Source organism: Perca fluviatilis, chromosome 19 (genome assembly GCF_010015445.1).
Source record: "Perca fluviatilis chromosome 19, GENO_Pfluv_1.0, whole genome shotgun sequence".
NCBI classification, from domain to species: domain Eukaryota; kingdom Metazoa; phylum Chordata; class Actinopteri; order Perciformes; family Percidae; genus Perca; species Perca fluviatilis.
In genome coordinates, this window is record NC_053130.1 from 29,503,929 (window position 1) to 29,518,826 (window position 14,898).

Genomic DNA, 14,898 nt, shown 5'->3' on the forward strand with positions numbered 1-14,898 from the left:
GTTAAAAAAGTTTGAAATAGCCAATGAATTTCGTTCCACTTCATAATTGGGACCCACTTGTTGTTGATTCTTCACAAAAAATTACAGTTTTATATCTTTATGTTTGAGGCCTGAAATGTGGCAAAAGGTCGAAACGTTCAAGGGGGCCGAATACTTTCGCAAGGCACTGTATATTCTAACACTACATGGGATGATGTCACTGTATTTTGTGTTTAGCACCAGTTTTTTGCCGTACCAGAAAGCAACAACCAAGAGAAGGTTTAAAGGTCCCATGATATGGTGCTCTTTGGAAGCTTTTATATAGAACTTAGTGTTTTTTTGTGATTTTACCTGAAGTAGGATGTCCACTATCCTCTGCTGGTACTCAAGGGCCTGCTTATCATTCTTGAAGTCTTCAAATGTCTAGAATAAAGTCAGAACCAAATCTTAAATGACAGAAAAAAGCAAAAGCAAATCTTACCTTTCAAAATGTAACAGTTCAATTTCTCTAAGAAGGAAAGTGAAAACACAACCTGAAATTGGGGGAGTGGAATCTACCAAAACAAGACTTATAGTAGTGTTGTATGGTTGGCTAAAAATTAGTTTGAAGGCCAAATCTTTTGGGTAAAGGAACTGAACTGAATCGCTTCCTGAAACGATCAGTTCATTTCAGTTTAGTTTAGGTCTCAGTCAGTTGCGAGTGAATGTGCAGGGACAAGTTGTTTGGAAACAGTATCTTTATCCAACTAAATTGAAACTGAACTGAAAGTTCAGCGGTCTTTCAGTTCAGTAAGTGGGACAACGTGCAGTAGAAACAAATTGTTTCAATGTGCGGATTCTAGTGATTCATAGTCTCGCATTGCCAGACCTAACTCCACATCGCTGCGTAGGAAGGTCTGGCTCATCCATGCAACATTCCTGGATAGGAGAAAAACATACTCTGGTTTATTGGCATTTCTTTAAACCAATCACAATTCATCTTGGTGTCACTAAGTGCTGGACGGAGCGACGGTGGCTCAGCAAAATGGCATCGGAAAGGAACTTGTTTTGGTGGAACATGCACGTTAAAAAAAAAACTCAGATTCAACAGATAGACTACCTAGGTGTCTGGATTTACCCTGCAGAGATCTGAGGAGCAGTTCATTATAGTCCTCATAAATCGATCAATCTGAGTTTAGAATGCCAACACAAAGAAAGCGGAAGGTGATGGACAACCGGCCGAAAATGAGGGATATCCGGTGGCACTGGAACTATCCCATGTACAGTACAGGCCAAAAGTTTGGACACACCTTCTCATTCAATGTGTTTCCTTTTTATTTTCATGACTATTTACATTGTAGATTCTCACTGAAGGCATCAAAACTATGAATGAACACATATGGAATTATGTACTTAACAAGAAAGTGTGAAATAACTGAAAACATGTCTTATATTTTAGATTCTTCAAAGTAGCCACCCTTTGCTTTTTTATTAATAAGGGAAACAATTCCACTAATTAACCCTGACAAAGCACACCTGTGAAGTGAAAACCATTTCAGGTGACTACCTCACGAAGCTCATTGAGAGAACACCAAGGGTTTGCAGAGTTATCAAAAAAGCAAAGGGTGGCTACTTTGAAGAATCTAAAATATAAGACATGTTTTCGGTTATTTCACACTTTTTGTAATAATATACATATATGTAATAGTCATGAAAATAAAGAAACACATTGAATGAGAAGGTGTGTCCAAACTTTTGGCCTGTAGTGTAAATGAAACATCGTCAATATAGACTAAGTGATTCACAACAGTGAAAAGAACTGCTTTGACCATCACTAGCAACTTGGACTGAGTGCAGTTCACTTTTAATTTGAACAAGGCCATGGTAGTAGATCCACAGCGTTTGGAGCTCAGGCCAACCAATCACAGAGCTTCTACCACTCAAAGCTGATTGAATGAAAACTAGAGAATGAATGAATGAATAACTCTCAATATTTCTCTGGATTATGTGACTATTCAAAATAAATAAACCTACCATAAACATAAGCATACGTACTGTAAGATATTTAAGATACAGTCATCCAGTCTTTCAACATGCTTAACACACATTTAATCAGCATGACAAGAGTTAAAATGATAAGAAGAAATCTCACCATGGCGAGGACATTAAGGAACTCCCGGGTATCAAAGTGGAGTAGTGTACGAATAAACGGGAAAACCTCCTCCTCCTCTAACGAATCGGCTGAATGAAGACGAATAAGGAATTCAAACACCTGGTACAAATCACACAGACACACACACCACATAAGACCACTAGTATATTATAAAGGCTTGCTTGTAATGACTACAGCCACATTTCTTCAGATGACACAACAGCTGTGTTATACCTGACCGCCCCCAAAAAACACATTTCCTTAGCATCACTCATCAGGCTTAACAACTGCGACAAATAAAGCCAATAAATGAATAGAGTGCACAAAAACAACAACACACTCTCTCAGGGTATTCAATGATACAGAGTACCAATCCTACAGCAGCACGTTTTAGTTAAACATCTGCAGTCTTACAGTGTGTGAAAGATTGGAATCACTCTTTATGTGAAATAATTTATTCTATTTGTAAAATAAATTGTATTGTTACAATTTATAACAGTAAGCAAGAAACAGGATTGATAGTAGTTCAGTCACATCCTGTCGACACCTGATTTGATTTGGAGTCATCATGTCCACACAGGAACAATTCATTGAAATAAAGCAAGTTTTTCACAATGTTATGATCATTCATAAGGTCTAAGAAAGAGCATTACCGCAAATTCAAACGCTGGAACAATCCTCTGAAAAAAATACAACCAGTAAAATGGTAACTCTTAAGTTAAGTGTCCTAATATATTTTGCAGACCCTTGCAGGAAGTACAGGGGTGAATGCATAAACGAACATCCTCTGGCCTAATGTCTGCCAAACAAATAGTATCTACATACATACCTGGTTCTTGACTTGAACTACAAGGTCTTCAGGGATGTCTCCCAGTGGATATGCCCTTCCTGCAAGACAGCAGCTACACACAGACAGACAGACAGACAGACAGACAGACAGACAGACAGACAGACAGACAGACAGACAGACAGACAGACAGACAGACAGACAGACAGACAGACAGACACTATTAACAGTGTTCAGGACTTTAACACAGGTGCTCTTTCATGAATGTATTCAATAACCCTGTATACTGTATGAAGCTTAGCCCCAATTTGGGAACCACTTAATATAAATATACTAACAATGCATAGTCCTGCTGCACTGATAGGAATACATGGACAAGTTGAAAGGACTGCCAGGTAAGCGTAAAACCGCCGATGAAGCCACACCAAATGCCACACATACTAAAACAAAGGCAAGACAATATGTACAAAATTTTATCTAAGGTTGCCTGATTCGACTGCTAATTGTCGTATTGTTGACTCTTCCTTCATGGAGAAAGAGCCGATTGTGCTCATCTTGCTTTCTCTCAACTCAAAAAGGTTGGCCCTGCAGAATGTCTAACGATCACACAAGCTATATAAAGCCTAGTCCACTTCCAATCTTTTAAGGTCAAATGTTATGCTCTGACCATCTGTCACACCTCTGCTCTCCATACAAGCTGTGGAACCGTTTTTATCAAACAGCAGACCAGTTTCAACAAATGTTTTTCACACTAGCAGGAAAGCCATAAGAGGAAAGGCATTTGACAAAAGTGTTTGTGATATCACCAAATCTGCTGTTTAAGTAAAGTTCTTAACTATCAACAGTTGAACAGAGGTGCTGGCTGACTAGAACATTCCAAACTTGGCTAAATGTATGCCACGGACTAATAAACTGAGGTTTAAACTAACTGATCTGTGTGAACTTACCTTATGTACACCAGAAGTTTATTTCCCATCACCACTTCCTCATCTGCCCAGGAAGAAAAAGAGAATAGTTAAAGACTGAAAATGTGCCTTTAAAACTTAAAAAAAACTAAAAACTATTGAGATACTTAAAATGGTTGGTGCTATGAACATCTGGGGTGTGTGGTTTCCAGCCTTACCTGTTAGGCCCCTCCCAGCTCTAAGTGGTGGGCCAATCACTGCAAAGAGTTTCTGAAATATAAACACAAAGTATACATAAAGAAGCATGTTTCAATTCTTGCTCAGGCTCTGATGTACAGTTCCTATTAAAATGATTTATTAATTGACAAAAATGTATACATTAAAAACATGAATGACTAAAAACAGATTCTTCATTACAAATGAACGAACACAATATGTGAATAGTCACCGAGGTCTGGGCCTCAGTATTTTTTCTGAGGTGTACATAATAAGAGTTGTGTTTTACCTACAACATGTGTTTGGGAAGTACTGAGCATACAATTCAATAATCGAGACTTATACTGCACGAGTTATGTGAGAGTTGTAAAAAAAAATGTTGTTTGTTCGATTATCTGTTTACTTCACGCATGCGACAAAAACACAATTTAAGACAACACACAGTAAGTAATTTCAATCTTGAAAATATATTATATATATATATATATATATAATATATATATATATATATATATTCAAGATTCAAAATCCTTTATTAATCCCACAATGGGGAAATTCACACTGTTGTAGCAGCAAGGGATAAGAGGAAAAGTAAAAGACACACGTTAACACACAGTAATACATATAATTAAAGAGAGTAAATATTAAATAGGATAATTTTGAGCGGGGAAGTATTAATGCATTATCCCTGCAAGAAAAGCACAATTTAAGATTTTTTTTTCGAAAACTCAGATCAAACCACTTCAACTCATTAAGATCATAGCATCAGCCACAAATAGGAGCCCCAAACAGCTTATTCTGTGGTCTCTGTTGATGCTTTTAAAAAGCAGCTTAAGACTGACTTGTTTAATTTTAGGTCTTGTTTTCTTGCTCAATTTACTGTTATGGGTCTTATTTTAACAACGTTATCATGTAAAGCACTTTGTTACTTTGTCTGTAAAAGTGCTATATCAAATAAACTTATTATTATTATTATTATATTATCTCAGCTAGAGCTGGGCAATATATTGACATTATATCGATATCGTGATATGAGACTAGATATCGTTTTAGATTTTGAATATCGTAATATGGCATAAGTTGTCTTTTCCTGGTTTTAAAGGCTGCATTACAGTAAAGTGATGTCCTTTTCTGAACTTACTAGACTGTTGTAACTGTTCTATTATTTGCCTTTTCCCACTAATTATATCCACATTACTGATGATTATTTATCAAAAACCTCATTGTGTAAATATTTTGAGAAAGCACCAATAGTCAACACTACAATATCGTTGCGGTACCGATATCGAGGTATTTCCATATCGCCCAGCCCTAATCTCAGCGAGGGGAGGCTTTTACTGTAGTTCAAATGGTTTGTACTTTGTTTACATATTGCCATTTAAGTCCAACTGAAATCAAACTAATCCTATGGATTAAGACACATAATTTAGTAAAAGATTTGCATCAACTCTGACATGATGAAACAACCTTTTGGTGAAGCACTTACCTCCATCGGTGTAATGTAGTCATTCATACTGCTGTTGAAAACGTAGATCATTGCATCATAGAGTTGGTTCTCCCAACACACTTGAACCACCTTGAAAACACACACACACACACACACACACACACACACACACACACACACACACACACACACACACACACACACACACACACACACACACACACACACACACACACACACACACACACACACACACACACACACACACACACACACACACACAAAAGGGAAACCAGTGGAAATGGCATGATTTACTCTCCACATAGTCCTTAATGTCCACAGACAAAACAGACACGCGCACACACCTGCTGTATGTCCAGGCTGGTTACATCCAGATGGACAATACATCTCTCCAGGCTGTCCATCATGCCATTGCCATGGTAATGGGCCAGGAGGTCCTTCATGATGGGCGTGGTGAGGTGACCGAGGCGGTCCGCAACAATGTATGACTCCAGTGACTCTAGAAAGACACCCTTAGCTACCATGTTCTCCACCAGCCGAGAATACAGCTGGTTGAACATCAGGTCGCTGTGAACACCCACACACACACCCACACGAAAAATAAGCATTTTACTTCTAGTCTGTTTTTCTTCACACTTATTTATTTATTATGTTCTCTGGTTTCACAAAGATCTAACAAGGAAATAACTTATTATGATATTTAAGGGCCTCTTCCCATCTGAAAGTCCCAACCAAGCTCCTCATGTTTTTGTTGTAAACATTTGATCCGGTTAGTTTTGGTTTCCTGCAGTATTGCAAGCGCACTAAAGAACTATACATGACATAACTACGCCCTGTCATCATCACAAATTGTTTTTATATGTAACAAACTTGTTCTGCTATCTTGGCCAGGTCTCTCTTGAAAAATAGATTTTATATCTCAATGAGACTAACCAAGGTTAAATAAAAATACGTGAGCTGCATCTCCCGATACTTGTGTTTGATTGGTTAGTAGACGGGCTTCCCTGTCCTCTAGGATCCTCTCTCTGGTGTCGGAATTGTTGTAAGTTTTTCCCAACGGACTCCTGGTTTCCCAATGCTACAATAAAATTTTACAGCATCAATTTACAGCATCAAAGCCCACCTGGAAGTGGACCGAGACCTAATTAGGTCGGTGTAAAAGTTGTCAATTCAGGGCAAAATCTGGTGTGGTTCACTTGACGTTAAACCACACCCCTACCTGTCATTATTCATAAAATGAGGTTGAGTTGTAGTCTTTACTTATAAAGCTTATAATCAGTTGTATTTTGGTGAGCTGATACCAGGGAAGATAAATAAACACATCAGGTTCAATAACGTGCTAGCAAGATCCTTTCCAAAGATGCAAAATGTCTCAGGCTAAACATCTAAAATGTTGAAAAGGGTAAAATTTATATAGTAGAACAGGTTACACTTTACTTGAAGGTATCTACATAAGAGTGACATGACATTGTCATGAACGTGTCATAAACATTATAAACAAGTCCTAAACGTTTATGACATCACGCTTCTGTCATTAAGTGTCATTCGGTTTTTGTCATGACAAGTTATGGTTAGGGTTCATGTGTCATGACTATGTCATGACAGTGTCATGTCACTCTTATGTAAATACCTTCAAGTAAAGTGTTACCATAGAATGTATATGCGATCCTGCCAGACATTATTGAAAAAGATTTGAAGCCCAGGGGAATATTTAATAGAAAAATATTAAAGACTTGAGGATGTTATTTATATATATTAATATTATTAACCATAAACCATTCATACTAGGCTAACAAACCAGCTGTATGTTTGTGTATATGCCACTGTAACTGCCATCAGCTACAATCAGGTACTTCCCGCCAGTCTATGAGTCAACCCTTATACTGTAGTATTTATTCACTGGTTGTGTGTTTGCATTTGTGCGCCAATGAATGCATATACTTACGTCCTCTTTAGCAGCAGGCAGTAGTCCACCAGGACTGGAACCACATCCTGAACACACCGCAGAGAGAGAGGGAAGGAGGGAGAGAGAGAGACGGAGAGTGACAGAGAACAACAAAACATGAGCTCCTACTTCAGCAAATTATTTAAACTGTTTTATATTAAAATAAACTTTTAGAGCAAAGTAGGCAAGTTTCAAAGCAATCTGAGAAACCAGTAGGGGTGTAACAATACATTGATCTGGATTGATATATCGATTTCATGATAGAATATCATTGATGCAAAGTGAAATCCATTGCTGACTGCAATGTCAGAAATAAATTAAAAAGGTACACTATTAAGCCATGCAGTTGCTGAATCTGAGTCTTCATTTCAGATCGACAAAGGTCAGTTTAAAAGATTTTCATCAGATTTTCAGAGGCGTTAGTCAGGCTCATTGCGCTCGTCACAAACACAGACCTCTGATTATAAAACAAAAGAACAAACATGACGATCAGAAACTAGATCAAAATCAGTTCTGGGAGAGATGGAAAAACAAAAAAAGACAGCCTGACACTACAAAATCGTAACATTTGGAAAGATAATTTTGAAAAACTCTAAGAAAATTTCAGAAACAAATTCAAGAAAAATTGACAATCCTAGAATCAACAATGCAAAATAATCAGAAGCGTTAATTACCTAATTACAATGAAAGAATAAGAAAATAGCGTAAGAAACTACAATCTGGCCAAGCATGTGGACCTGACAGCATCAGGACAGAGATGCTGAAACACTGCAGCCCTGGGTTGAGACAGGCCCTGCTTCAGCTTTTCAGTCTTGTTTCGCAGTCAGGTTGCTTTCCTGAGATTTCCTGAGCCGGGGGCTTATTTCTCCAATACATAAGAAAGGAGATAACAACCAAGGTGTTTGTGTGAACAGTAATTTGGGGAAGTGTTTTTTGCAGCACTATGGACCAGGATGCTTGCCTTCCATATTAAACACAATGTCAGTGTGTGTGGATGAGATGCTTGGGGTCCGACCTTGCTAGTTTGTAGAGATAAGTTTATAGCTATCCGATACTGCTAGGTCACCTGAGCTAGCTAATTCTACAGCTCAGCCACAGAGGACGCAATTAATGTTTACATCTCGCGCTCTCAAAAGCACGAGCTCTCATCAATGAGTTTGCTTCCTGCTGCGCGGTAATTCAGATGGCAGGAGTAGTTCGCTAGAAAGAAAATAGTTCCTAACTGAAACTGCTCACAAACGGGTTTGTGGATTATCTTGAGTAACCGAGTCATGACTTTTTAAAATGTATTTTATGGCACTTTGAGCACCAAAAGCCAAGTGCCATCTAGTTCCATTTCAAGGCACACATCTCTACGGCCGATATCTCCAACACTGGCCAACTCACACCAAAATTATTTGGCTAGTAAATAGCACTACAGGTAAGAGGAAAAATACAGTATGTAATATTGATTTTGGGGTGAACTGTCTCTTTAATGCATCAGATTTAAATTTGTTATTGCAATATATGTCAAGTTACGATTTACATATTGGTTTAAAAAAAGTTTCCATTAAACTCTTGCAAATTCCATAAAATGTAATAACGTGTTACATTTTGTGCAAATAGATTTTGCTCATCATTTTTATTACATTATCGAAAGGTTATTACAATATGAGTTCTACAGGGGTTGGTGAAATAGTAGGAACTGTATCAGCCGCTGAGCGCCAGAAATCAACAACAACAATGCAATTTTACATTTCTGTTTGTGTAAAGATTGAACAAATGTGTATACAAAGTGTTAATTAGAGAACTTTATAGGTGTTAGTAGATTAATTTTAAAACTGGACAGAGTCAGGATAGTTGTTTCCCATCTCACTCTTAGAAAGTAAGGAAGTAACAACATGTACTGTATATTTCCCAAAATGTTAAACTACTCAACTAGCAATGCTGGGTAGTTTGAAGCATCGTCAGCCATGATGGTTAAATCTTAGCTATATGCCTATACTATATTTTCTCTAGACTTCCACTGTATTTGCCGAGCTGTTAATATTCTGTGACTGTGTGGCACACTGGACACTGTAATGTGTGTTCTTTATGGAATGTTAGCTTACGTGGAAATGTTGCTCCATCACTTGGATCTTGCCTTGTTCTGGACACTTCTTCAAAGCATGCTCTGCAAACTGGAACAGGATCTCTACCATCTGCACACACAAGGATTGTTACATGTTCAACGATGAGTACAGGGATATTGTACACTGTCCAGGGCAGATAGATTTATTACAGCAGGCAATGGTTCTCTGTTCTTACCTTGTCGCCAACCACTCCCTTTCTTTTCACTGGATCTCCAAACAAGCCTGGAATAAACACACGCCACACATTATTCTTCTATCATAACTGATTTTTACAATTCTAAATATCTCTGATTACTCATGCTGAAGTGCCCAAATTGAAATTCCATAACTGATTAATCATGTGTAATGCTGAAGGTCACATATTGAAAATTCAGGAAAAACTCTCCTTGGGGTGCCGTCTAACCAAGCCCCTGTCCCTGCCCTCTCCTCTGTACCTGCAGCCTTTTTAGTCGACGCTTTTTCAGCATCAGTCTTTTTCTTTGCCTTTATAGCAGGGCAGGCAGTTACAAGTAACTGCGGCAGTGGCTATTAATTATTATTAATATATATATTATATATTATCTCATACAGGGGAGGGGTACAGCATGTGCAGAAGGGCAAGGAGGCATTTTATTGGTTCTTTCCATGCAGACCACGGGCAGTACTTGGTGGCCATTTTTACATGATTACAGCAACTACAGATGACGGATCTTTTTCGCTCCCTTTTCAGAGCCTATAAGTTATTTATTGCTGTTATGGCATGTCATGTTACTGTTATAACAGTTATAGTGATTGGTCAAATGTCATAGTGTTTTTGTTTTATGATGGGTTTATAACAATATGACATTTAATGAATGTCCCTCCCAGTGGAGACTCATCTGGTTAGTTGCAGTCCAGTTTTTCATGACATGGCCTTATTGTTGTGTACCAAGCTAATTATTCAAAGTCAAAGTATTAATAAGATAACTATTGTATATTACATCTTCTTCTTTTTTTAAAGTTTTAATCCATGTTGATTAATTAAGCGAAGGGTTAGGAAGCCAAACCCATTAGTGATCATTTGTGAATAATTTAAATAATGTTAATAAGTTAATAACCTGCATCATTGTATGCGAGTTAGAAATTTCCCCCCTGGAAACATACAAGTAAGCTGGCTGAGCTAGTTGTAGGTGAGTTACTGCCAAGCGTAACTTTGCGGCAAAGTCATTTTTTAATCTGATGAGTGGATGTGGTGTAATGAGGCAATATGACCTCTTCAAAAATGTGGATGTGCTCCCAACTTTGAGAATTTTATAGTAGACTTTGCAAACAATAGTTCTCCAATACAATAGTGCCCAGAAGTTAAATTAAGATTTGGTGTGCCATGAAACACTTTTTACAGCCTATATCACCTGTTTTCAGAACATTACATGGTGCATAATCCGAAACAAAATCATATTACCAAATTACTTGATCAAAGGGCCACAAACTCATCAACACAAAGCAATAAGTCAGTAAACAGAAGTGGAACCAAACACTTGGTGGAACACATTTTCTGTGTGACTGATGAACAGACTGATCTACATGCTGCTGGATGTGTGATGTGTGTTATACCTACCAACCACAGCCTTAGCAGTTCCCTCATGGAAGGACCAGGCCAGAGAGAGAGCCTCAACAAAATGTTCATGCTTCAGCAGGCAGTCTATACGCTGCACACAGACAGAGAAAAGGAAGGACATGGATCAACAGCAAAGCAAGCAGTTTGTGGTCTACTAATCTAAACTAAATAATCTCCAGTACGAAGAAGCTCAAGAAAAACACATATCTTCTATTTAAATCTTATATTTGTGGATGCTTACCAAACAGTCTGGCAGTCTATTCCCATATCAGCATTACTGCTTAAATCTTATCAGTGGCGGACTGGGACAAAAATTCAGCCCTGGCACTGTAGCCACACCAGCCCACATCACCACACCCATGCATCCCCACCCACGGACACGTGCATTCACTAATTCCATCTGTGTACAGATGGTGAAATAATATAAGCAGCACCTTATGTAACGGATTTTTACACACTTAATGTCAGTAACTGGCAAACAATGCTTTCTACTTTTGAAAGAGCACAAGTTTCTAACAAATTTACACATACTGCCTATTTATGCCATTTTGTATGCTGTCACTGTCATTCTCTATGTTTTTTTTTGTCGTCACTGTCTGTCTGTCCGATTTGTCCGTGTTTCTCTCGGTTGACACTGCACACATTGTCTGTCTAGTTCGGTCATTGTTTTTAACTCTCTAACTCTGTAATTGAAATGTGTTTTTATGGTTGTCTGTGATTATACTTCAGGGTTTCTCCTTGCTCAGTATTGGCCTTTGGGGAAACACATAAAGCAGGGAGGGTCAGGGGGTCCTCCCCCAGGAAATTTCAGGGTAAAAGACTTTAATTCCTGCATTCTGCATTCATTTTTAGGCACCAATTTATGTTAATATATATATATAAATAAAATATAATATATAGACACACACACACAGTATATATATATATATATATATAAAACATACCTCTCTCCAATTCCTTAGAGCCATAATGTGAGCCGACTGCAAGACAAGAGAATATCACACTGTTAAAGGATAAGAAAACGGCTTTTGCCACTGCAAAAGCAGGTAAAATAATAGTCCACATTTACTTTTCAAAGTGGTTACCAACAATTACAGTTGGCCAATGTGCAGGGAGAAATAATTCCACAAACAGAAATGGCACAACACACGGACAACAAAATAGAACAAATACACACATACAACACAGTACCTTGGTACCCAAATAGACAAGCTGTCCTGCGTAGCTTGAGACTGATTGGTAGCAGGCCTTTTCTCCAACTAAAGCCTAAAACACAGAAAACAAATTCAGAACCTGTTCTAGTTATTCTCGTTTAAGTAGGAAAACTTCTCCGAAGGAACCATTATATGAAATTGCTTTTAAAGCAGGAGAAAACATACGTAGGTTTACATATTGTAATAAGATTTGAGAGATAACCAAGAGCTAGCCTATTTAACGCTTTAGTCAGGCTGAGAACATCAGCCCTGATGTGAATGACAGCCAGTGGAGACATCTGGATTAGTGTGATGTAATGATATTTGCCAGGGACTACAAGCGATACAGAGACTAGAAGATTAGAGAAAATGCATGGATCAAAGTTTTAGTAACCGATAAAGAGGATGGACCCTTGCTTTGTTGTAAAAGTAGCAAAAAAAATTTTTGACAGTAGACTAGAGAATCAAGCTTTACTAGAATTTGCGCATCCAATTCTACTTACAGGTTTTGGAGAGTACTTCTGCATATATGAAAAAAAGTTAGTTTTAAGCGCCTTATTAAAAAAAAAAATGATGTTGCATGCGAATCAAACTCAGGAGATTGTGACAGTGGAGACACTTGAGTTTTCAGTCTCCTTCTCCACATTCTGCATGTCTTCTTTATAATCATTAAATCTAACTCAAAACATCAGGATCTCGCCAAACTGACACAACCATTTTTTAATCTGTCATCAGTTTAATTTGCAAAGTTTTCACAATTCTTTAGACAAAATGGACTTTTACCTCATAATTCAGTTCTTCTGGTTCCATAGTTCCTGGAACAGTGTGGTTAAAAAAGGCTATGCTAGGCAGTTGCACAAAGTAAAACTGACAAACTGTAAAACCAAAAAGTTAAATACAACCTCTGAGCTGTCCCTTTAGCAGCCCATCACTGCTACTAACTTGTCAAATTAGTTTTGAACTTAAGCCATTAATTTATGATCAATAACTTCCTACCTTCCAAATCCAATTTATTATCACTATTGTTATAAAGTGAAGTCTGTTACAGGGCTCGAGAGTGCGACCAATTTTTAAGGGTGCGACTAAGATTTTTCCTAGGTCGCACCGGTGCACCTAACGTCCTCGCATCCGCTGCCTCTCCACGAACGAAGCAATGTGGTTTATATCGATATGGTTTAATGTTGCGTTACATGACCCATTCCTTCTGGAAAGCCGTATCTGTGTTTGGATTTGGATCTCTCCTCCGTGCAGCCCCCATTCACTCACACACCGGCCGGCTCACCTGCAACATGGAGAGACACAGGCGCCGCTGGTCCAAACTCCGACATTTTTTCCACAGTTTTAATTATTAACACAGCTATATTTTATTGATATATTGAGAGGGAAACCTGTATTGGTACCAGTGTTTCCGCTGGTAACTCTGTTACTGGCGCCGCCACGGCGAAAAACACATTATTAAACTAACTTCAGTTCGTTGAGTAATAGCGTGTAGGCCTGGCAAACTCGATTCCTTTTAGGATTCAGGTTATTCTGAGTCACTCACTAAACTGATCCGGGTTGTGCGACGACTTGAATCACTTGAGTCAGTATTGTATGCTACAAACAAGGCGAGCTTTTGATTTGGATAAAATGCCATGTTTTCATTTAGAATCTTTTAATTTTATTTGAAAAAATATCCATAAATATAAATGGTCTGAAAGAAAACCGAATATTCATTTAAAAGACATGACATGGAATTATATTTCTTAACTTTAATAGGACTGACAAATAAGAAAGCCATCTGGACTCTGAACATTTACAATGACTTAAAATCTCTTTAATGTAAATTCCATCGCGCCCCTTTTCATGTATGCAATGTATGCGATTTAACGTTTTAAATGTGTATGTGCATCTGTATTTGAATAATAAAGTTTTGTGAAGTAAAAAAAAACATGAGTTGTCGGCGCGCGAGCTTATAATGTTTCGGACCTGTTCTAACCTAATTGCATTTTAATATACTACATTTATACACCAATCCTACAGTAGGCCTAGCTAGGCTACGTGCAGAACATTGTATGTTATTTCAGAAGTGAAAGAATGGCTTTTGTTGTTGATTTGCATTACCCTGAGCTCGGAGAAGCAGCACTCGCTCGCTGCTCGCTCAGCTGAATCAGATCCACTCATGACAAGGTAGCCGGCTGATTCAGTCGATTCGCGGGATTTACTGACTCCCGCGAGAACTCACGAGTCATCAACAACTCATGAATCACCAACAACTCACGAGTCATCGAGGGCTCGTGAGTTGTCGAGGGCTCGTGAGTTGTCGACAATTCATGAGTTGTCTGCGAGCCGAGCTGAGTCGAGCTTGTAATGTTTCGGACTGTCTGCTCGACCTAATTGCATTTAGCATACTACATTTATACACCAAACCTACAGTAGGCCTAGCTAGGCTACGTGCAGAACATTGTATGTTATTTCAGAAGTGAAAGAATGGCTTTTGTTGTTGATTTATTTGCATTACCCTGAGCTCGAGGAGAGGCGTGCACCTGCTCGCTGCTCGTCCGTCTGAATCAGATCCACTCATGACAACGTAGTCGGGCTGATTCAG

General features: G+C 38.3%; 1 protein-coding gene across 6 annotated transcripts in view; it reads right to left on the bottom strand.

Moving 5' to 3' along the window:
- Positions 1–14,898, bottom strand: part of vps8 (VPS8 subunit of CORVET complex) — an 83,230-nt gene that overhangs the window by 32,334 nt on the left and 35,998 nt on the right. For 5 of the 6 annotated variants that reach the window (XM_039783334.1, XM_039783332.1, XM_039783331.1 and 2 more), the window contains 13 exons: positions 12,310–12,384; positions 12,063–12,098; positions 11,119–11,209; positions 9,718–9,764; positions 9,522–9,611; positions 7,432–7,478; positions 5,831–6,053; positions 5,505–5,594; positions 4,021–4,072; positions 3,845–3,887; positions 2,940–3,012; positions 2,111–2,230; positions 331–402 (listed from right to left, as the gene is read on the bottom strand). In XM_039783334.1, the coding sequence (XP_039639268.1) occupies positions 331–402; positions 2,111–2,230; positions 2,940–3,012; positions 3,845–3,887; positions 4,021–4,072; positions 5,505–5,594; positions 5,831–6,053; positions 7,432–7,478; positions 9,522–9,611; positions 9,718–9,764; positions 11,119–11,209; positions 12,063–12,098; positions 12,310–12,384 (1,059 nt within the window). Of the gene's footprint in view, positions 1–330; positions 403–2,110; positions 2,231–2,939; positions 3,013–3,844; positions 3,888–4,020; positions 4,073–5,504; positions 5,595–5,830; positions 6,054–7,431; positions 7,479–9,521; positions 9,612–9,717; positions 9,765–11,118; positions 11,210–12,062; positions 12,099–12,309; positions 12,385–14,811; positions 14,845–14,898 lie in introns of those variants that run through there. The other variant, XM_039783335.1, reaches the window with a different exon arrangement.